General features: G+C 45.1%; 1 protein-coding gene across 1 annotated transcript; it reads left to right on the top strand.

Annotated features, from left to right (window-relative positions):
- Positions 1–45: 45 nt before the first annotated feature.
- Positions 46–24502, top strand: eepd1 (endonuclease/exonuclease/phosphatase family domain containing 1). The gene is made up of 8 exons (XM_047605440.1): positions 46–327; positions 448–1373; positions 11497–11548; positions 20702–20812; positions 21168–21302; positions 22904–23042; positions 23155–23349; positions 24036–24502. Exons 2-8 carry the CDS (start codon positions 526–528, stop codon positions 24224–24226), a joined length of 1671 nt encoding a protein of 556 aa, XP_047461396.1. The 5' UTR covers positions 46–327; positions 448–525; the 3' UTR covers positions 24227–24502.

Raw genomic sequence — 24502 nt, forward strand, 5'->3', positions numbered from 1 at the left:
TCGCTTTTATTTTGGAGACCGACACTGAGTGATCCGGCCTGTGTCCGTGAACCAGTGAGACTTGACATGCCGAGGGATCAAGTGTTTGAAGGCTGGCGTCTCTCCCTGTCAGTCTCAGCGTGCGTGGAGGACGACCTGTGGTCAGTCACAGAGGAGGGTGAAGAGTGTCGGTGGGGGCAAAGTTTGCCGTGTGTCCAGCTCTTATCTCTCTCATCACATCAGAACACACAGACAGGGTCCAGGCGCACAGAGAGCAGTGAGACGCAGAGCCGGTGTGCGCAGCAGCAGCAGCAGCATGTAGTCAGGACTGAGCGCAGCCGCTGTATGGTGCGTATGTCTCCTGTTATCTATAATGAACCTGTGCTGAAAGGAATGGATGTCTGTTCGTGCGTGGGGAGGTGCAAATCGGTGTGACTGACATCTCTCTTTGCTCCATACTTGATCCAGTTTACTCTCTCTCTGCCGTGGCCCTCCGTCTGCTCCCGTCCGCTACGCTGATCCGTGCCCCGGTGACACACCGGAGCCATGGGTGGGAGTTTAGGCTGCCACCGCTCCATCCCCAAGGACCCCACGGACTTCAGCTGCGGCAAACGCAAATTCAGCGCGGCGTGCAACTTCGGCCACATCATGGTCAACCAGGAGAGGCTCAACATCAACACGGCGACGGAGGAGGAACTCATGACACTGCCGGGAGTCAACCGCACCGTTGCGCAGAACATCGTGGAGTACCGGGACTGTATCGGCGGGTTTAAAAAGGTAGAGGACTTGGCTCTGGTGAGCGGGATCGGAGCCACGAAACTGGAGGTGATCAAACCGGAAATATGTGTGTCCAGCAGGACCAGTTCGTCCCAGCACTCGCCGTCCTCGCTGCGCAAAGACCTGGATCACCAGTCCAACACCGGGATGAACATTAACACCGCCACCCCGGCGCAGCTCATGAGCATCCGTGGCATCACGGAGAAGATTGCCAAGAACATCGTGACCTACCGGGCAGAGCACGGCCCGTTCAAAAGCATCGAGGACTTGGTGAGGGTCAACAACATCAACAGCTCCTTGCTGGACAAAATCCGCTTCCACGTGTTCGTGGAGCGCTCCAGGGCGCCTTCCACCAACACCAACGGGGGGCTGACCTGCACCACCAAATCTCACCCGAGCCCCACTTCGTTTAGCCTCAAGAGTGACGACCTGGACCTCCCACCGGGAGGACCCACGCAGATCATCTCTGTGCGGCCGGACGTGGAGCCCCCGCTCGGGCTGCGGGACGGGAAGCCCATCGTGCGTCTGGGCACCTGGAGCCTGCAGGGCTGCTCCTGCGATAAGGCCAATAACCCAGGAGTCAAAGAGGTGGTGTGCATGACCCTGCTGGAAAACGAGTGAGTACAACTAACTGAGTTCACCTGCATTCATTCATTCATTCGTTTTTGACATGCCAAGTGAGTCTTGACATGTCTTTCTGTTAGGATTTGTATAATGAGTAGAATAAGTAGACAGACGAGGTATTAAGATAAGAAAAATGTAAATATTCTTATAACGTTATAATATTGGTTTTATATATAAAATTTACTGCAAGACAAATTATAAGCTATATACTTTTCTTTAGGAACTGAGGGTGGAAAGTGTGCACTCTGACAGCTAACCTGTAATACATTTACCACATATGAGGAACTCTCAGTTTTCCTCCCCAGCACTGGCAACAGCATCGCCCAGTTCTCTTTCTTTAACATGTAGCAGCTCCCGAGTACAGATTTAAAGTACGGTGTGGCTCAAATCTGGCCAAAAGAGAGTGGCCTCCGGTTGTAATTGGATGTTGACAACAAATGTCATCTTTAATACAGTGCCATCAGCACCACTCTGGGTCCACTCCTGGCACAGACTCTTGATGCCGGTGCCAGCTGTGTCATCCACAAGCTATATCCAGCCAGATCCATCTGCTGCTACTACGAGTGACATTTTAAAGCAATGTTACGACCAGAAGGAGGAGTGAGCAGTGGACAAAGTTTAAGTCGTAAATGATCTTACTCTATGTTCAGATCAATGACCAGTGCAAGCTTTCTGCTAGAAGATTCGCAAACTGGCCACCACATTGTTGCCCTTCTGTTTACCTGTGCAAGACCTAAGAAGTAACAGCTGACTTTCAGCAGGCACAAAAAGGCAAGGTTCACCTCCTGCCATTTGAGTTTGGTGATAACACTGTTATTTACAGTCACAGGACTGGTGATAGGATACCCTCACTGACACTGTTTGTCAGAGTCCCTGACCAAAGAGCCTTACACAGAATTTAAAGGTACCAGAAGTTTAAAAAAAATGTAAATAAAAAAATAAGGGGACACTTCAACTTTACTTTTACTGGCCAAGCCATAGCTTAATCCTATAAGTGGGGTTTTAAAGTTAGACCATACAAAAGCAAGAGAAATATGGTTCAGCATCAAAACTGCTCCAGTTCAGCTGTAATTAATTAGTTATAACAATACAAATACTCTCCGAGTGCTTTACAGAAACCAGGGCCTAAAACCTGCAGAACAAATACTAAAAAAAAATCTTTTTAACAGGAAAAAAACCTTGAGCAGATGCAGCTCACACGCTTCAGGCTGTAGTCAGTCGATAGAAAAGAGAAGGAGGAGATGAGAAGGAGCAGTCGATGGTTTGATGCATGTATATAAGAGCATATACACAGGACACAAACAACATTACATGATAAGTACGGTTTATGCATAATACATGCATAACCAGCACATGACTATATAGCAGATAGAGACAGCATTCAAAATGTTAATTACGCCACAAAAAAAGAGCATTGATGCAGACGACTATGTCAGTGGCTGATTATATCGGAGTAGACCAGGCTGACTTAATGTAGGAATGCTACATTTATCATGAGGAGAGTAGAATGTTACACGTAAGAGTTAGGTAGGAATGGTTAAGTGTGAGCAGTCAACACTGGGAGGGCTGCTGGGGCCAGGAGGACAGATCAGAAAAATGAAGCCCTGGAACCAGCAGGTACCAGCAGAAAAGCACAGGTCAGGTTAGGAACATACACACTGATATGGTGGCGTATGAAAACAACCCTAACTCGACGAGTTATCAAAAAGAAAAACCTAACCTGGGAGATCGTTCCACACTAGACCTGCCTTTTTAAGGACGTTTGAGGGATCTGGGCCTCACCGAACTTTGAGTCGGTTCCACTGCGCTGGCAAGAAACTCAGTGCCGAGCAGCGAGAGCAGTGATCCGTTTGGAAGTGATCGTGTTCTTTTGCTGCGAGGCGCAGCATTTGAGCTGATAACGGGAGGACAGGCTCAGGTTAATCTGCCCGGCTGCATTCAGAGGGAGGCAGGTTGAACGCGAGGCTTACTCAACAGGATTCTGCATGAGATCAGATCACTTGGTCGTGAAGCTCAGCCCAGGTCTGTGATGGCACAGCAAGATACCAACTTTGGTTTGCTGACACAGCTGACATGTCGTTCTGTTTGTACAATACACACTTTCTTGAACAGGGTGTGACCAGAGCCTCTCAGAGTCTATTGGCAGCCGCTGTCCTGGCTGACTGGTTTGCCAGTTGTGCAGTATCCTGCTTGGGTGTGGGGAGGGAGCTGGGCTGTTTAGAGGGGTGGAGGAAGGGGTCCAGGTGCGATCATGAGGGGGCATTCGTGCCGAACGTGAAGGTGTCTAAAAATGTAATATGTTTTATTCAAGGCTTCTTATATACATACGTCAGTTTTGACCCAGGAGGACAAAAGTCTCATCCTCAACAGGAAGACAATTCTGATTCTGTGTTTTACGTAAACCTGTGTCGGCGAACTGCACCATTCAGTCTCTGTGGACGCATCCCCAGATTAAAGCATTATTTGTGTGCTTTGAAGATATTACTTTTTATTAAAGTGTAACAAGAAGGAAACTACTAGTACATCAAAATGTTCCTGTTCTCCGAGCTCTGAGCCAAGGCCTCTCGTTTGGCTCCGGCTGAATCATTCAGCTGGTTGAATGGGTTGATAGACAAAGAGAAAGAAAGATCCTGGAGAAGATGTTCGGCCTTCTCCTGCTGGCCGGAGATACTCGTGGTTTTTCTAGCTTTCCTTATCAGTAAGGAAATGACAAAGTATGTCAGCAATATTACAAAGGAGTGTGGTAGATTTTTAAAAAGAGTGGAAATAAGGCTGAAAGGACTCATAAATCCTCACCCTTTTGCAAAACTTATAGTTCACGCCAAGCATTTGACAGTCACTCTTGCCACATTTACACAATATGGAAATCAGAGAGAGGCTGTTGGAGTCTTGCCTTATTTTCCAAAGGGCAGACATTCAGAACAGTTGCCACACTTTTGCTTCTAGACATGCCCGCAACCGCAAACAGACGTCCTCCTCTCAAAACCTTATTTTTGCTTTTCTGAACAGTGTACACTAGTGTTCAGGCACCGGTTACATTCAAGACCTCCTCACTCCTGATCATTTATCCTAAGAACTAAATGTGATTGACACATTTTGCAAAAGAGCACTGGCTTTTTGAACCTACTGGCCGCAGCCATTCATACTGTAGACACTGTATGTTCCCTCAAGGATCATTGTGGACAGCTAATGGATGGGCCGTGTTTGGTCAGACGTTCTCTTTGCACAACATGTTTATCAACCGTCCATAAAGCTTCGCCACGCCAAGAGCAAACGGTGCCGGGTTCAGCCTTGTGCTGCACATGACCCGTCTGTTTGAACAAGGAGCATGTGTTATGATAAGAACTGTCTGATTACCTTTGGCGCCATCTTCCATCCTCAATCCCAACCCGCCCACCCTCTTTCGAATCCCCACCGCTTCCTTTACGCCATGCCTCCCACTTCCTCTGTTCCCAAGCCACGGCTGACGGCCCTAATGGCGGTATTGTACCGATCATTGTTGTGGAGGAACGGGCGGCAGCGGGAGGAGGATGCCGTATCGGAGATGTGTTGTGTTTGCTCAGTGCTCAGTCTGCACTGTGGGAGCGATCACAAGATCCAGGCTGAATTTACACACTTCCTGGCTTCCCTCCAGGCACAGGCAGAGTGCTACTAGAGTTCAATGAACTCCCACTAACCAAAGGTTGCAAGGCATGCCGCGCTCAGCCACCACAGCTTCCCAGGCCTGCTGGTGTTAGTAATCAGCTGTCTGTTAGTCATCTTCATGTGCTGTGTGGAAGTGAAAGCACTCTGTTTCTTAACTGCAAGGTTACTCTAGATCACGGCGTGGACGTGGGTCGACAGGGGCTCTCTTAACCCGGGACAAATGTGGCCGCAGCACCGGCGTTCCCGTCAGACCCCCCTCCCGTCTGTTCTTCGTGACTTAGTAGTTCTCTTCTTGCCGTCACACGGTGGAATTCCGTGATCAGTTTTCAGAACGTTCCCATGGACTTTAATGTGTCTTGCTGCACAGCCGTGCAACATCCACCCTCTCTTTCCAGCAGGACTGCGTGAGAGAGAGAAGAACCACCCTGTTCCCAGAGTGACAGCTGGTATCCATCCAGTTTGCATCCTACCTGACCCGACGCTTAGCCGCCGCGCACAGGAAGGGAAGAATCAAACCAGATAATTGAGTTACTGGACGCCGGCGAGGAAACGACCTGTCCAAAGAGTCCTGGCCTCACCTTGGTGTGAATCATTCAGGCTCGGGACACATGAGCCACGATTTCTGCTACACCTTAAAAAAATATATCCACCGCCTCAGCGTTGAGTGAGACGAGAAGAACCGAGGAGTGGACGTGGTGAGCTTGGCTTAGCTTACAGTCTGGAAAACGGGGCGTAATACATGGCCTTTCTCTGTCTTCATTTACAAGACACACCTGTAACAGTCTAGAACAGTCTTTTGTGGACGTCTTTGCGGTGGAACTAGTTCTGCGCAAACAGCAATATGTTGCCAGACACCACAGGACACCCTCTGGAGGCCCATGTCCATTCTCTGATGAGTTATAACTGTTTTGGATGCACATGGGAGACCTACACAGTATTAGGAGGGTGGTCATAATGTTATGCCTGATCGGTGTGTTGTTATAGACTAAGTCAGCTGTGGACTTGCCAGACCTCATAGTGGCAAAGGTTTGATATTCTCTCCATAATATAATATATGACGTATGTTATGATTTGGTGGTGTATAAATAACATTTTTTATCTTAAATCGATTTGAAGATATTTTTAGCAGCGGACATCTGGAGTCGTCGCAGCAGGGAAAGCGCAGGTGTATTATTAACGGCTGAAATTCACTTAGCGGAGGTCTTGCTTTTGTTCACGCCGGCTCCCCCGTCCACTGGGCCTCGGAATTAGTCGCCATTAACACGCCCGTGCCTCCCCTGCTCCGACAAATTTAAAGGTAAAGGTTTATAGCACTGCTACCAAAATCGATTTATCCCTATCTCTTCCTGTAGCCCTCGCCAGCAGTCAGTCAAACACTGGCACAGAAATGGCTGAATTCCCATCATTGTTAATTGTTCAGCTGAAAGCTTCTCCTGATTGGACCGCGAGGCCTTAACCTGACAGTAATATATCCGTCAGTTTTTGCTTAGAAACTCATTTGGCTTGTGTGCGCGCCATAAAGCCACAAAAGACTGGAGGGCAGGTGTGGCTGCAAAAAAAACAAAAAACACAACATAACATGCCAGTAAAACGTTGCCGTCACGTATTGCTGTACTGCTCTGCTGTTCATTTGCACAGTCTCATCTTGTAATATCCCTTTCATTTATGCATGTGTTATTAGGCTAACTTTTATTAACAGGGCCATTATTTGTGCAATGGGTGGATGGGGCCATAAAAAGGACCATTCTGATTCATATCTGATGTGTGGGTAAGATAGTACTCATTTATTACACAAACCCAGTGAAGCTGAGAGGATGTGCAAAACATCTGTGTTGTGTACAGAAGCCCTGGATTATGAAACAGACCGGCACAGCTTTCTGGCGTCGGCGCCACGCGCTCCTTTGTGTTGCCTTAACAGACCGTCGGAAACTGTCCGAAACACACGTTTTCGGTGTTTCTGAGCCCCCAGCGTCGGTGATGTTCTAGAAACCGAAGGAAACCAGAGAGGCTGTGCCCGGCGTGGTTGCTGAGGTCATGAGGAACGGGGCGCAGCAAAGAAGCTCTGTGCTGAGCTGACGCCGGGAGTTGGGTGCTCATGTGGAAATTTCCACTGGCGCAGCATTTCATGGAGGGTGGACAGTGAGTTAGGGGCATTGCCCCGCGAGTCCCTGCCAGCCAGGAGTCGCTCGGGCCAATAAAGCGCTCCCAGCCCTGTTTCCCTCTGCTAAACAAAGCTCATTTGAGCCTGTTTGTCTCCTGCTGCAGACGAAACTGGCTTGCTGTGGTCGATAGTACAACTCCCTTTTAATCAGCAGCGTGGCGGCAACAGATACATTAGCTTTGACGTAGACTTCGACCTGCATTGCGTTGAGGGTTGATGTAAAAAGCAGGTTGCTTAACCCGATTTCTTGAGCTTACCAGTGAACCTTAAAGAACCGTATGCCTTGTCTGATGAGTACAAATGTGGATGGATTCAACTGTTTGAAGGCCTTTTCGTGTTTGGAAAAACCTCGCTGTAAGAACTAAAAAAAGACAGTGCTTCCAAATGACGTGCTGCTTAGTGCTGAATAAATGGATTTCTGGAAAATAATAAAATAAATGAATAAATAAGGTGAACGCCATATCACTTGCTAATTTAATAGTTGTGGCTCTTAAGCTTAAGTCAGTCATTTGAAGTTCAGAAGTTAAACATTCTCCCTAGCTTTTTCTCAGTTTTCGCCTCCACCACCTCCCGAGTAACAACATCTGCCCTAAAAGAACGAAATGACCCACTATGTTTGCTAATCGCAGTTGCTTCTACACGTGTAGTGTGTGGTGGAGTGTGCATTGGAGTGTTAACAGACCTGAAGACTGTGTCTTAAATGTCTTCATTTGGGGATTAATGGCGCCTGGTCTGGTCTAGGTGGGTGCTACATGTCTAAGTGACATCTATGTGAACTGATACCAGGTCCAAACATTTCCCTGCAGGACATTGAACTGTCACAATGTGGTCAATGTTAATCATTTCTCCTGGCAGTGGTCATAATGCTATGGCTGACCAGTGTAAGTTACTACTTACACTTCTTCTTTCATATTTTGTGTTTGACATCTGCGATGCATCTCATTCTCCAGTATTCCCCTGTCAGATGTCAATGCAAGTCTAACACGTCTGTAGATCTGTAACTACTCTCAGTAATACTTCATGTCTCTGCGTTGCCATGTTGCCGCACATTAGTTCCTGAAATTAACAGCGGGACAATAGAGGGAACTAGGAAACCCAAAAGAGGAACGGCAGGAGCTGAAGTCATAAACATGAACATCTCTCAGATGTGCTTGTGTTCGTCAGCACCGCTCCAGGCCGTGCGCTCTTTAGCCGCGTGCTGAGCCGAGCCGCGCTGCAGTCCGGAGGCCGTTTTCTCGCTCGGGGCGCGAAAATCCCCAGAGGCGTTATTCATGCCCAAGGTCATCTGCAATTCCGACGCTCATCACGTCCCGTTATGCAACCCTGCGCCTGCCCCCGGACTCGTCTTAATCTGGGTGAAGCGCCCGGGCCCTGGGCGCTCTGTTTAGCTTCATCATGTTGTGTTTGCGTCTGCACAGCAACAGATACGGAGCTCTGTTTGACATCAGTGATGCTCTCTGTTGTCACCGTGACAACAAAGGATTAGACTTGTTGTCGCTAAGGTCACCACGCTTTGTGTTCGTTCTTACGTGAGTTTGCTCACTGACTCAGCGTGGCCCCGCGCGTTCCGATGCCACGGCCGGTCCGCTCGCGCTCCGCCGGCTTTGAACCCCCGCCAGTGAGAATGGGAGGATCAGGATCTTGACCAGCAGGAGCGTAGCAGCGGGGTCTCGGAGTGATCGGGCTCAGAGGAGAGGAAAGGGGTATTGTCTGTGCGGCTCCTGTGAATGTTTGTACTGAAAACAGACTCGAGGTTCACGGAGGCGACAAAGTTCGTGCTGGTGAACTCGCCGGCTCCGCGTTACGTAACGCGAGGCTGTTTGAGCCGTTTGGGGTGGGGCGGGATGACGGAGCAGCAGAGGCACGTGGATTTGTGGGAAAACTGGAATTGGGATCATTTCTGGTGGCGGTGCATTCACAGATAAATTCTAGACTGTAGCAGTGTGGCTTTTTACGGTGTCTCTAGATAATCTATCCTAAATATCTTTCCAATTTGCAAAAAAAAATAAAAAATTGCATGGGCTTTGTGCAGTTCAAAAAGAGCCTTACCTTTATTCTTCTCTCCTGCTTTGTGTCGCTACTGTTTACATAAGTGACAAATATTGCAATGACACTCCTTTAGGAAGAACCCAAAAAACATGAAGAACAGCACAAGTTGCTGACAAGGCCTCCAAATTCACTGGATCTCAAACAAAGAAAACGTACGTACGAAGGTTTTTGCATTTCGTCAAAGTAAGGAACTGGGTACAAGGTGTCCATATTCATAAGGTGCATGTGTCGAATTAGCCCGGGATTCATGTTGTAACCTCTCTTTTTGCTCCGCTTTCACAAGTCACGACCGATTGCATCATATGCGATGACATAATACTGGTGCTCTTCCTTGGCCCTAGTGGAACAACGGCACGCAGTCAAGTTATGTGAAACACTCCGGGTATAGATGTCCTACAATTCCCAGCGGCACCAACACTTCCCAATAGAATAGAATCTTATGCAATGTGATTTTCTGTGTGGCTGATTCTGGATTATGCGGTCAGAGGTAAACGAGGTCAAAGTGATGCAGGCGACGTTATTGCGCGGCGTTGCACCACAAGCGGGTCAGTTGCATGCTTGTGTGTGTTTATGTACGTGTGCGTGCATGCCTTGTGTAACTAAGCGCAGTGACAGGTTTTTGTTTTTTTTTCTCCGATTTAAGCTCTTGAGATTAAGCTCTTGAATCACCTCGCAGGATTTTGGAAATTTATTTCACCCGCTTCCCGCTGCTAAATAAGACTTTCTGTAAAAGACATCAGGACAAATGAAATACTCAGTCGCAATTTGCCCCGGTAAGCAGTTCCTCTTGAGAGGGGAATGAAGGCAGAGGCAAAGCACTGGTGCCCCTCAGAAATTTATTGCCCTTTATTGTGCTGACTCCTGGTCTGGAAAATCATTTTCAAAGTAAACAGATAAATGTTTATTGGGCTGTAAAGGACTCTCCTTCCCAGCGCTATAACACACTGGCACATTGAATTTAGGATAGCAGTCCAGAGTACCTCAGTAAGAGTTAGTCAGATTTTCTCTGTACTCTGCCAGTTTGTAAAAAACACTGCATTTACCCTGATGAAACAGCTTAGTGTAACATCACTACATAATAATAATCAATCCCCACTTTTGGTATAATGTAACGCTCGGTGTAAAACACTGCATCCTAAGCAAACGGTTCTCATAAGAGCACCTGGCATTCGCTGTCTTTGTGTAAAAGTGTGAATGGCCTTCATTGTTTTCCTCAAGGCTGCGATGCCAACACGCTATTCCTTCTTTTGTAGTAATTCCATTCAAACCTCCTCACATCAAGTTCTGGTCCTTTCAGAGGACCAGAACTTTTCGTATGTAATCTTTCTCTGCTTCGATACAGTTCACCTCTGATGTCTTGGCGTGGAGGCAGGCACCTTAGAGGTTTAGAGGAGCACGACGAGATACCTCTAGAAACGCATTCACCGCCTGCGTCTTTACTGTCGAGCGCTTGTGTCGCAGATCTGAATTTCCCAGGGTGTATCTGTGAATCATGCGGCATGGGTGCGAACAGCTCATGTGTTAACAGTGTGCAAATGTAAAATAGGATATTCTGTAATTTTGCCCAAGGTATTAACTGTGTAATGTTAACACATGTAGTCATTTACAAAAGTAATCCATCTCAATCATCGCTTCTGGCCAACTAGACACTTGTGGTGGTGTATAAGTCTCCAAAACACCCATCAGAGAATAGACATGGGCCTTCTGACGATGTCCACTGTGCGTGTGTGTGTTAGTGGGTGGTACATGTCCAAATAACATCCACACAAATGCCAGGTCCAAATGTTTCCCAGCAGAACATTGAACTGTCACAACATGGTCAATGTTATCTATTTCTTCCTGTCAGTGGTTTTAATGTTATGGCTGATGTGTGTATTTATATTTATGTGGAAAATATGCACCTTTAATCAACACAGATTAGTCTTTTCAGCAGTTATGAAAATGTTTAGAGATTCTGTCACAAGAGTTGCAAAAGGGCTAAACAGTCTTTCAAAGTAACTGACCCAAGAGGAATCAAGTTCCTGTAATTATCAGTTCCAGCAGAAGATTGATTTAAAGCCACTGTGCAAAGACATTCCAGGCTCTGTCTTCTCTAGTGGCAGGATAAAGAAAGAATGCCTTGCACACAGTTTTGTGTGGCTTTAAGCAATGTGTAAAACAAAGTATGTATGTGCATGTCAGGATGCACACCCTGTCACAATACGAGAATGAATATATGAATGTGCATAAGTGTAAAATTCCACCTTTGCTTCTGATTGCAGCGTCAAGTTACTGGCGGTGCAGGACCTGCTGGACCGGGAAGCTCTTGATAAGGTAAAGTGGAGCCTGCGTCACTTTTATTTGTAGCTTTGTTCCGTGAATGAGATGACTCGTCACACACAAATACATTAAGGAAATTACCAGGAATTTATTGAGATGCGGCTTTGCAAATGTTCCCGCCACTCCATCCACCCCGTGCATGCGTCTGTGCCTCCCGTGTGTGAACGGCTTCTATTTCTAGCCCACATTTGGGTTTGAACTGTGTTAGCACTCTCCCTGGCTTTCATTACTATAAATATGTCACTTGTTGCTACGGGTAGGAGGCTGGGCGGCACGGCAGTGCCAGGAATGAGGATGCGTTCTGTGATTGATTTTTCATCACATGAGAGAACGTTATTTACTGAAAACATGCTGACACGATTTACCAAATTTACCTACCAAACTGGAAGTTGGTAGGTAAATTTGTCTCATGAAGAGCTGGTTGACATGTTCAAAGATGGAGCAATATTGATTCCAATGAAAGCTGTGAACCTGCCTGAGGTATTTGAGAGCGTGTCCATCCAAAAACATGGATATGTTTGGGAGAATTGGATACCCAATAACAACATGCCCCTCATGCATGCAAATGAAAGCTGCATACAGAGGACGTCAAAAAGACGCTTCGTTTTCCAATGTAAAATGTGTTTTTTAGACGGACATGCACCACATGTTTAAGTTATAGTCATGCAGTTTGTCCGCTATGCCCAAATAGGGCACACAGTCCAGTGCTATTCCTGGGGTCTAGGTTGATGATGTTCCCTGCCTGAACTGGCTAACTGCCTGTTGGCTCACCAACGACATAAATGGGATCACCTCAGTGAACCTGATAACCCTTCTAGACTTTCCAAAATATTACTAGACTAAATAAATGAACTGGACATCCCATCCTTTTCTGCTTCCTCTTACGCATATGTGAACCGCGGTAGCTAGTGAGCTACGATTTGAGCTCGCCAGGAAAATGCCAGCTCTACTCTTTATATGTCTGTATTTACACATCATTTTCCAATGGTGTTTTCACTGAGGGTACGAGGTTAAGGAGGTCTTGCTGACTGGTTTGAGACCATAGACACGTGCATAACTCTTAGTTAGCAGCTTTGTTGGCACCATTGCCAATTGGACAACTGGTCACAGAGTTTATTCACATGACATCCCATATATTTCTGTGTCATAAATGTCTGTAAACCCTTCAATAAAAGCGGATAATAAAATCATAAACTGTGAACATCCCCTTCTTCACATTCTACAGCCCTTTAAGGTCATTACTTTACAGAGATTTACAAGGATTTATCTCCGTTCCGCAAGGGAAACCCCTGGCTATTATTTTATGCAAAATGTTTTCATGAAATCAACACATAAACACACGAACGGAAACACTAAGTGTGCCATGCAACCACATCACGCACTTCGTACACAAACATGTAGGTCACTGCACTGACGCACAGACGCCGGTGTATCCTTAAAATGCCACAGTTCAGTAGGAAACTGTGAGCATGATGTGTTGGTGTGCTGTACAGCCTCCACACTTCTTCAGCTACTCCCACTTTCTGTATTGGCTACCAGATGGATCCGTGGCAGAGAAACGAGAGCTCAGTGTAAGAGAAGTAGGTCGTCCGTAGAGTATTTCGGACTGAGAGGCGGAGGCGGTGGGAGGATGAGTTACCTTTGGACAAGTGGCAGCCCACATTGCAGCATTTTTGCTCCTGCCCTCCTCCCACACTCGTTTTCTGTCCGTTTTCCTTAGTCATTACCACCCTCTCTTTTCATCTGCTACCCCTGCAGTATCTTTTCCTGCTGAGCGAAAGGGAAACGTTTCCCCCATGGGAAAATGCAACTGCCAAAATAGATTTATTGCTTTAGTTTCACACTTTCAAACGAAGAAGATTTATTCTTTTGGTCTTGAAAATTAAGTTTTCAAATATATTTTTGTTGATAGGTAATCTACATTCCTAGTATTCCCATAACTTGATTTATCTGTTTTCCTCTTCACAAAATTGATTTCACGTTAGTGTCACAAGAGTCACCTCTGTAATTACTGAAGGATGCTGGTTAAACCTACCCTGAAAGCCTGACATCCCCCACCCACAAAATGTTTGCAGCAGAAAATTGGGGCGTTTGTTGATGCACTTTCTTGTCTGAACATGTGTTTTTGTGAAACGTATCCGGCTAAGCACTGTCCTAATTCAAAGTAAGCCTATAACTAAGTACAGTCTGAATACCCAAAGGTACACTTGCCTCACGTAAATTATACTGGTCAAGTCTCAACTAAGGCCATGTCCACACGGAAACAGAAATGCAGCGCCGTCTCAGAAAATGTTTGTGTCCGCACGAAACCGCTGAAACTCGGTGGTGCTGACACAGCCACACAAATACAACAAAACAAAGAAGAAGTGAAAGGACATGCGAAACAAACCACAAACACAAAGAGAGGATGATTTTTAGCACGTGTGTAACTTAAGGAGAAGGCGCAATTCAAGAAAGATTCAAGAAAGATCTGTGTGGGCTGTACATGCAGAAACGCCACAGCGGTGTATACGGGCTCCTGAAACGCCGGTTCCCTGTGGACAAAACAAACATACGACAAAAAACTTTGGCGTATACTCCTAAACCGGTCACTGTGTTTACAGAGCCTAAAAGTCACGAAATCCGAAGTCCGCATACTTGTACTGATAAACTCCCTTGAGCTGGCTGATTATTACTGATTACGCTCTGGCAAAGAAGTTCTGGGCCACTCAAATTCTAATTGTGCAACATGCCTCCACATTTGGTGCTCCACACTGTGACCAAACACATTTAGGCTGACTGTCCAGCTCATTTGATAAGGCACTGTACCACAGGTGAGTTGGAATAGGTGAACTCCAGATCAGTTAAACTTGGACGCAAAGCTCGCAGGACTTATAATCAGGAATTGTTCCAATGTCAACGATATAACATTAACATTACTCCACTCGCTTCACTTCTGCAAACATAACAAAAGCTGCCTTGCCTACCTCATTTGTATGGATGTACTGGTTTTAACACTGGCTGCTGCTTTCTTGCATGACAGATGAGGTTTGAAGATACATGACAGTGTAGTACGTGGCTGTGGTCTTGTCTGTGCATATTAACCAAAGCAGCAGCGAAGTTATTACAGATCCATTGTGAAGTTTACATAGTGTAAGTGTTGGTAGAAGGATCCTCTTGTATTCTCTAGGACTCATTCTCTAACAAACTAGTCCAGACATCCTTTTCCTCAGATGAGATGCCAACATGTTCTCGGTCTACCCCTCTATTTCCCATCATACCCAAACCACTTCAAAAGGTAGAAAGGGAACTCTTCTTTGAGCTTCCTCCAGGGGCTTGACAGGTATTCACACGTCTGCCCAATGCCTCTCGCTTTTGTCCATTCCCAGTTAGAGAACCAAACTCCAGGGGTTTGGTTAATCTGTGCTAACCTGTGCTTCTGGGGAACCAAACTCCTGGGGTCGAGGCTGTGCAAAGAAAGAAACATGTGATTACTAATACACCAAGTCTGCATCACATCTATTTCCTTCCCCACCAAAGAAATCATGTTTCTTGTCCATAGTCTTTTTCCCGCTTGCATTGGACTTTGCACCTATCCCTGGAAGTGCTGAGCTCAAAGCTGGTCTCTATTATTTTTTGGGGCTATGCTCAACAAGGCCCCATGGGTCATGACTGGCATCCAGGTGCTGATAAACAGCACAGGGCCTCAGTCTCCCTTTTCGAGGCAAGCTAGCACATGACCGCAATGTCAGTCTCTTCAGGGTTATCCTCAGGATCGATTTCCTAGGGATGTCTGCCTCCAACAGCACATTGAGGTGGCGACACTCTGAGAGGACTAATAATCCCCTCGTTCCACTTAATATTCTTTTTATACATGTAAAATTTTCTCTCATTAAACGCCCCTCACTTCCTGCTGTGGGGTTCCAATCGCTGACATCGTACTCTAACAATGTTTTTATAGAAAAGAGGATGTGTTAAATTGGTATCCAGGGTAACAACCACAAACCTGCTTGCTGGTCTGACTGAGCTCAGCCTGCCAGTTCCTGCTTTCCAATTGAATCAGTGGTTCCCCGGAAGGCCAATGCAAGACATATGTTAGTGATGTAGATGGCCTGCACTACTCATTACAGAGAGTAGGTATATGTCAGGCTATAATTAGAGTGGGTATGGTGAGGGTATGTAATATGTTATATTAGCTTTTGGAATCTTTGAAAACCATTACATGTTGAAGTTGAATTTAGAGCTGTAGGACAGTGAAGTCTCCTCTCCAGACCAGTGTGTCATCAAGGCACGCTGATATAAGCGATGGCAGAAAGTAGCCTAGAACATGTACGATAATACTGGACATTTATGAGGTACGTTATCTTTACTTCAGTAATTACATTTTATGCTACTTGCCTGGAATCATCACACAGTGGTTTTCTAGCACACACAATGAAATGGCACATGCTGCCGATTACCATAAAAAAAGTGGATATGGTCTCCACTCTTTCCATGCAGTAAACTTAGACATTTTCAAAATCCCCACGAGAGCATTTGAGGGTAGCATGTTTGCTGGGCATCTGTTGTGATTAGTCACACAGAGTGTGTGTCTGTTTTAGATTGCTGCACTCGCTGTTTTGTCGCTAAGGAACCCCTTCGTCAATAATTAGATTTCATCATTAGTCATACTGTGAAAGTCCCGTTTAACAGCTTTGTTAGACAACAGGACATCTATGAATTCCATCTAATAATGGGAGAAAGCAGCAGCTTTCTGCTTTAGAAATTCTTCAAAGACTCACTTTTTATTGTTCTGTGTTGTGTGGTTACTGGCAACCCCGGCACAGCTATCTGGCACACATCTGAAGGTTCACTGGGTTCACTGCTGGACCGTGCAGTTATTTTGCTCATGAGCCACCCCATGTATATATTCTTTTAGACATTTCCTAGCACCTCTAGTCCAGAAGGTCATGGGTCCTTGCTGCTCTTGAGGTTGCTCCCTTTTGAGAAATGTTTCTTAGTATTCACCTGAGGGATTGAGGGAACAAATTAAGGAACAACCTTAGATGTTATCCACTTGTAGTCACTATTGACCAGCAGCTATGTACAGCATTGTGACCTCAACAGCCTGGTTGTATTCTAATGTTAACCCCCAGCTCTCTTTAAACTTATGCGCCTAATGCGCTAAGAGTAGGTTCTGTGTTTCAGACCTAACTGGAATGCATCAGTTTTGGCCAAACCTGGTGCATTCATTAGCTCTGCATTGATTCTATTCAGGAATGTGGAGTGCGATAAAAGACAAAGACAAAGAGAGGAGGGGCTCGTCACGGACAGGTCTGTTGTCAATTTCTGTGAGAGAGAGAGAGGGGCGGGGACACGCTGAGCAAATCAAAGCCTCAACATGGCTCTAACATGAAACAGGCCTTTAGGCATTTAAACAGTGAGAAAGCAACATGGAACCATTACTACCATTGCACTATTAAACAAATGAGTGCCCGTAATATGTAAATATTCATTTGGTGGAGATGAACATATAAATAGACAGTTCTATTTTAGGCTTCCACAGAAGGCAGGTAGGACACATATTACTGGATGAGGAAGAGTGAAGTGATAAACTCAATTTAATAAAAAACTAAAGGCCCTGCAAAGCAGAGTCAAGACGATTCAAAAGTCGAAGCAAAGAGGTAATCTTACTGAAGTAAGTCGAACCAAGAAAATACAAAAACAGGTTCATCCAGGAAGACTTAACAGATGACTTGGCAAAACACTGGGGAAAGACAGGACTGTACACATATATGGAAATACTGGGAACTGAGGCATAGGTGAAACTAATGAGGGAGGAGCAGAGAATCCCACAGGCAAAAAGAAAACAGTGAGGCGGGAAGCGGAGCAGACACAGGTTCAGGGATTCTTTCACAACTAAACCAGGGTGCCACCAAAAACCCATAGTACACCATTAAATAGTGAAAGAGAACAGATAAGGAACGCAGGCGTGTCGGGGTTTTAAACAGTCACATTAGCAGAAGCAATTCAAGATAAGTACGTAGCAATCAATACATAATAGTACATTTCGTTCCTTTAATGGTGGATCTTTATTAACATTACCCACAATAAAAATCCGGAGCACCTTTGGTTATACAGGAACTAGATTGAAACATAAGGCATTTATTAACAGTAAGTATAGAAAGCTCTGATATTTGCACTTGGTGGCTCAGACTTGACATGTTCGATTCTGAAGTATGGACTCTGGGTGGGATACATGACAAGTACACATGCAGTACACAGGGGGACTTTGACTTGGAACAGTACTTGGGCTAGTAAATACCCTGTGGCTCCATAACAAATGAGGTATCTTTACAACAGAGTAGGATTTTCTCAGAAAGACCTGGTAAACAAGGTGAGATTAAAAAGAGGTTTAACATCCTCTAATTAACAGAGAGACTGGGCTTCAGCATTTTTTCCTTTCCCCTCCCATCTAGTCCAGGTCTCACAGTCTCACACCTCTTCTAGGTGATTCCTGGGCTTTCTGCCAGGAGCCACACTACATGCTGTGCCTGCATGTTGGTCCTAACAGGCTGAATTATGAGGGTGTTTTGTGTTTTGCCAAAGTAATACTTGGGAGCAATTCATCCCCCTAAGCCCCCGAGGACTCTAACTGTGAAGGCAAATTCTGTTGGTGGTTTCTAACCTCCTGACAGTGTGAAATTGCTCCATTATTTGTATTATTGCTTCCTTGGTGATAGGCCAGTGAATGCAGCATGCAGTTCATTGTAGCAGCAGTGCTGCATATCTGTGTCACTGCTGCGTGATACTGCCGCGGTGGCACTGTGAGATGGCCTGATAGACTGTGTGAATACTGATCCTGCATTTATACTCGAGGCCGCGTCCTCTACCAGATTCCTGGGAGTTTGAGGCTCCTGCTCAGTATCTTAGCTGTTCCAAGGACTTCGTTCTTCTTGACGGAGGCTTCAGGTGTTGCTCCTGGGATCTGTTGGAGCCACTCTCCCAGTTCCCATATATAAGATCATACTACAACGCAGAGCCCATTTGGACTGGATCACCCACATCACACTGCACAGCGTGATAACATTCGGAAGAAAGAACATTAGTCCATTAGAACAGCCTCTTCCGGCCTGTGCCTCTTCCTTCTAAGTCAAACACACCAGGCAAATGTTACAGGTAGAGTAGCAGCAATAACATTAGCTAACATTAGCATTAGCTAGCTAGTAAGGTGTCTAAAAACAAAAGGAACGAGTCCAGTTGCCTTTTTCAGACATTAGCCTGGCCACTGAGAAACGGATGAAGGGATGATTTTAGTCACTGTGTGCATACGTGCAGTATGTTCCACCAGAAGCCTTTATTGGATGGGCAAATAAGTGTGATTGTTGGAAGATAATCCAACATACACACCCACTTCACATGCACACCTTTTATTTCACGGCAGTGACAGATTAATGTGTGCACTCTATTTACACGGGTGTGTTCTTGCCCGGCCCCGAACAAAGACTGCTAATTCAGCCATGTACAAAATATTATATCAAGATATATATATATAAACCATGTGTAAAGTTTTTAGTGCAGTAAACATTTATTATTTAAATAGTGCAGATTGTCTCTTTAAATATTAATCAGTGTCATTTCAGTTTGGGCCTCATGCAGAGAGGTCATGCACGTGGGGTGTCGTTGACTCTCCCGGGGGTCCCCTAGGGAGCTTCTCAGGTTAAATTTAGAGGCTGCAGCCTTGCAGGTCAGCCGCAGCAACTATCAGAACTCTTAAGAACATCTTCCCCTGTGCCCCCAAGTTACTTTTGCCTTTTTTTTTCCTCCAGCATATTGCAGCACCACTGGTTTCACACACTTCCAGTGATGTCGACATGAGAGGCTTCCTCTTTGTTGCAGTGTTTCCTCTGCGAGATGAGGCTACTTGAGTTCATTGAACCCTGTATTGTTCCTCAGCGACTGTCAGACGTTTGTGCAAAACATGTTTTTGCTGACGATCAGATATTGGCCCTCAAGTGTTAAAATATAAATACCACAACTTGCTATGCTCATCATCCGGATTAGAAACGGAACTAAAGAGTTGAGGCCCCGTGGATATTTAAGTGTCTGATAACGTAGATATTTTCAGAATAGACAATGTGTCCCTTTCTGTGTTTAAGATCCTGTGATTTTCATTGAGTGAGTAAATTCAACAGAAAAACTTTTGCTTACCTATGATGTAAAACAATGTTCATGAGAGTCCATCACAGTCATACTACAGTATTTAATTAACACTTCAACCTGAATATCCTCAGGTATTCTGAAAGCTCGATGAAAAAAAATGAAATTTTAGAATGATTTTGAAAAGACATTTTTAAGCGTCCAGTGTATCTTCTTCAGATTCCTCCAGTGACTTCTCTTTTGGTGTGTTTTTCTGTGAATTCATGTATTTAATTGGGTCAGAATTTGAGTAAAGCCAGCAGCAATGATAAAAGGTGTATTTTAGTGCTATAACTGGTGCTATAATGCGATATCTTTTCTTCACCCTTTTACCCAGAAAGGTCAAATCATTGTGAAACCTTCTGCCACATGCAGCATTTGAATGATTCATCCTCTGCGTCTGTTTTGTCTGTCAGATGTTGTCTCACATGTACCTGCACTGAGCTTGTAGAAATGCCATTTCACTGTGCTGTACTCTCTTGTACTTGGTCTGAATGGCTGTTCCACTCCCCCGGAGCCTCAATGGCCATTTGTGCTTCAGCAGACTTTTAGCCCATCTGACGTTACGTCATTGAGTCTGTGCGTGCTACCAAAAACTGAGTCTACAGGAACTTGTTCTTCGCTCCGGTTGGCACTGGTTTACTCTTTGACTAATGACTCAGTGGTTTTATAACTGGAGCCTATCCCAGCTGTCACTGGTTGAGAGGCGGGGGGAACACCCTGGACAGGCTGTCAGTCTATTGCAGGGCACAGGCACTAAATGATGATAATGTATTTTAAAATGTCAGAAAGACAAAAGACTCAAACTTGTCTCTCTATCAGATTACATTAGCATGACTAGCTTATTTTGGAAGGCACTGGTTTTACTGTACTTTACTGTTAATTTACCTAATAACATATATACAGAAATATTACAGTTATCAGCTCACTTTGGTCACTTTGCATTGCCCTGCGTGCTAATTTGGATAATCTTTTTTTTTTGCATTGCAGTTCTGTGTGGAGTTAAACCAAGGATCGCTGGCCAGTGTGCGGAAGTGGAAATGGCCACGGGGGCTGTGGAAAAGTATCGTGTCTGAAAAACCCACGGGACACTCCGGCAAAGTACGGCCAGTATTTCACTAATAAAATACCGTTCCCAGTTTACCTTTGCAGCTTCCTGCAGTTTCCTTTGGTATATTGAGGCATTAACTAACCACAGTTGTCAAACTGGAGACTGCCTCCGCCTCCCGACACTACTCTAGAACATAATTCTATCAAGTGGAGATTAGGAGATCAATGTGACTGACGATCTTTGTGACTGACTTATCAGTAGTCATGATTCAGTCGGTCATACACGGCCACGCTCAAGCTGCACAAGTAATACGCCTGGAAAGCTCATATCCATACAGTGAACTGGGTCATAAGGCATTCGTCGGTAAAGGTGCTGACCACATTTCCCATAATTCATTTTTGACAGGGTGTCACCTACTCTGGATTTCTGTGGGACAGCTCATCGGGTATTGACCTCAAGGATGCCGTTGTCCTGGAGCCCCCTGTTGTCAATGGCAACGGCAGTCATGCATACCCTCCACTCTACCTGGCTCACTTTCTAGTAAGTAATATTTTAGTTATTACATTAGGGATGTTGCTAATGGTTAAAACAACTGGTTACCAGGTTTTTTGGGGGCTCCATGAATATGAAAGCAATGTTCCATGGAGATATTGAGTGGATTTCCTCAAACTCAAGGATGGTGGTGACTATGGTGGTGAAAGGTCAGGGTCACCATAACCTCACAGGATGTGTTTTTAAAGCAATCATCCATCAATTATGGCTTATCTTCCCTCAGATGTTAAGGTGATGATGTTTTAGATCCAGAAGGTCAAGGCTCAGCTCCACATAATAATGTCAACTGAAAGACCTTTATCACATAGCCTGAAGCCGATGCAGAAGCAATCTGCAACTTGACCGGTTTGGAGAGGCATACAACCGTGCATACAACCGTGAGCCGACAATTCAGATTGTTTTTATATATATGGCCATGGTTGGTGCAAGAAACACAGTAGGAGGAGGTCTCGTACAAATGCTTCTCTCAAAAGGCCAACTTGTGACATGACAAATTCATTAACCATCTAATGAAACATAAGAGGGCCATTACCATTCCTGCTATCAGTCATCATTGTTTTTGTAAAGAGAGACAAAGGATAAATAATGAACTGCCTTCTAGGCTTAACAGATGCTGTTGAGTGAAAAGAGCTGCGCGGGAGAATGAATGCTTAAAAATGGGAACTATAAATTTATTAAAAAGTCTGAACTCACTGCCTGATAGATAGATTTTTCATGAGACTTTGAGCCATTTTTTAGTCTTCATCCTACGGTGTGTTGCTTTTTTTTTTATCATCATCATCATCATTTACTTATGGAGCCTTTGAGATGTGGACTCAGCTCAACAAAAAGCTTGTTAATTCCCCAAGAGGAAATTTGTCCTCTGCATTGAATCCGTCCCCTCACGCACACAGTAGTGTGGATGCCTGTGTGAAGAGTGGGTAGCTAAACATGTGCTGTTTTAGGTACTTGCTCAAGGCACCCAGTCCGTGGACGCAGAGTAGATTCAAACCAGCTGCTTCTTCTTCTTCTTTTTTTTTTTTTTAGATGAAGAAAACAAAAAGCAACCCCCTATTTGAACAGAATGTATTCTAAAAGCACAACTGTTACGTAACCTAAAATAACCACCCCCAAAAGAAGAAAAGCACTTTTCTCAAACAAAGTAACATCCAGTTGCCTGGAGCCTTTAAACAGGGGAAAAAATAAAAAGGGAGGGAGCAAGTGGGAGCCCAGATACAGAGCACCCTTCTCAGGCTTAACCTCCTGAGACCCGGGGTCCTCGTATGGGGACATTATGTTTTAGGTTTGTTGCAACTTATTCTGCCCTGTGCACTTGTTTATTTATACTTATTCATTTTTCTAGTGTGATATGACATATTTAACAAACTGACAAGTACTCATTTGAGGACATTGGGATTTCATTGTTTCTAGTTATATATTTTGGTGCACATTGTTGACTTAAGGGAGCTGTCAGGGTTAAGTAAGCATAAGTGCTTAGCAGTTGGACATAATATAAAACAAGGACTTTAGCATATTGGTAACTGTGTAATCGTACTTACCAGCTGCCTGCTGGTTTTCATTCTGACTAAAATCAAAACTTTCTTCGTTAGCTTGGTTCCTACGAGCTAACGGTGGTGAACGTCCACATGAAGGCAGCAGCCTCGCCAGGAGAGTCCAATGGCAAAAACCACAACTCAAATGAAGCCAAGGGTCACCGCTTCGCCCCGAGCATTCAGGAAACACTCAAAGGTCAGTCCTGTCAGGATACACCGACTACTCAGGTCGGCCCACGGGCGCCATTCATGCGGTTTTCAGTATCAAAAGTGATCACAGATTGTCATCTCCCGTCCTTTCTCTGCAGGCGAGAAGGAGCTGGTAGTGTTGGGGGACTTCGGTTCTCCTCCCCAGAGCTCAGAGCTGGACATTCTGAGAAAGGAGAAACTCTGTGCCCTGGTACCATCCACCCAGTTCACCAATATCAGCACACGCTCACCACAGGGCAACCGCTGCCTGGACAACATCTGGATCAGCCGGTCCCTCAAGAAGATTTACTCAGGTTTGTGCAGTTGTTGTTTGGTAGTGGCACATTATTGAGTTGGGATGTCCTGCAATGGTTCAGGGTTAGAATTATATTTGAAAAGAAGTCCAGGCCAAGTATGGGTTAATGTTGTAATATAAGACAAATCAAGTTTGAATCTTGTTTCACAATCAGTGAGACAAGTCAAGCTCCAGCTATACTGGATAACTCAAATCACAGCCCAAGTCATTTGACATTTTGAGATAAATCTCAAGTTGTTCACAGCAAGTTCAGTCTGAAAAATTAAAAGTAGTATCATTAAAGGTATCTGAATTTCAGGTCACTCAAATAAGTCCAGATCCAGTTTTCTGGAACTAGTCAAAGCCCGTAACCCGTACCATAATCTGACTGCATGTCTAGATGCAGTTTTTATTATAGGACATGTCGTGTATGATTTCCCTTCAAAGCCAAAACATGAAGTCTCAATTGACCTGATTGCTCTGAATATCATGGCAGCAGCTACACTGCCGGCCTTATGAATGATGGATGTAGCTCAGTTTCCCTTTGAACGAATTCTTAAATTGATAAGAGCTGGTTGAAGTGATTGCAGATTCCGTTACATCACATTTTACCTTCCTCTGGGAGTCTTTCAGTACAGTGTGTGTTGCATGGCGTCCCGCATGTCTGCTGACTTTGCATTTCCTTATGTCTTTTTCTGCTGACAGGCCACTGCATGGTAGTGCGGGAAGGCTTGACTAACCCCTGGATTCCAGACAACTGGTCGTGGGGCGGTGTGGCGTCGGATCACTGCCCCGTGGTGGCGGAGTTTTACGCAGACCCATCTCCGAAGGAGCTGAGCAGGCCTGGCATGGCAGTGGTGGACAGAGGAGACATTATGCCTAAACATGAGCGGTGACGACGGTCACGGCAAAGACAGCAGAGGGTGACTTGAGGAGGACTTTCAGCCTCCCGGATCCTGCTCTGTCTCGGTTTGCGGTGGAGCAGAGTTTCCTGATGAATGTGAAGAAGCGCCAAGATTGCCTTTCTGTTTCCAATTTATCAATGTAAAGAAGTAAATGATAGATCGTCAAGCCATACAAAATGTTCAGACGAAACGTATGTGTAATGTACTTTAAAAAGAAATGTGCCAAACATTTTCTATGTGTATATAAAATAAAGAGAGATTACTAGC

This window comes from Mugil cephalus, chromosome 14 (genome assembly GCF_022458985.1).
Source record: "Mugil cephalus isolate CIBA_MC_2020 chromosome 14, CIBA_Mcephalus_1.1, whole genome shotgun sequence".
Taxonomy (NCBI): Eukaryota; Metazoa; Chordata; class Actinopteri; order Mugiliformes; family Mugilidae; genus Mugil; species Mugil cephalus.

What these genes read in the sequence shown, in the direction of transcription:
- eepd1 (XM_047605440.1), top strand. Translation starts at nt 526, where the DNA reads ATGGGTGGGAGTTTAGGCTGCCACCGCTCCATCCCCAAGGACCCCACG. An exon ending in ATGACCCTGCTGGAAAACGA is followed by an intron (nt 1,374 to 11,496) that starts GTGAGTACAACT and finishes TTCTGATTGCAG; the next exon opens with CGTCAAGTTACTGGCGGTGC. An exon ending in CATTCAGGAAACACTCAAAG is followed by an intron (nt 23,043 to 23,154) that starts GTCAGTCCTGTC and finishes CTTTCTCTGCAG; the next exon opens with GCGAGAAGGAGCTGGTAGTG.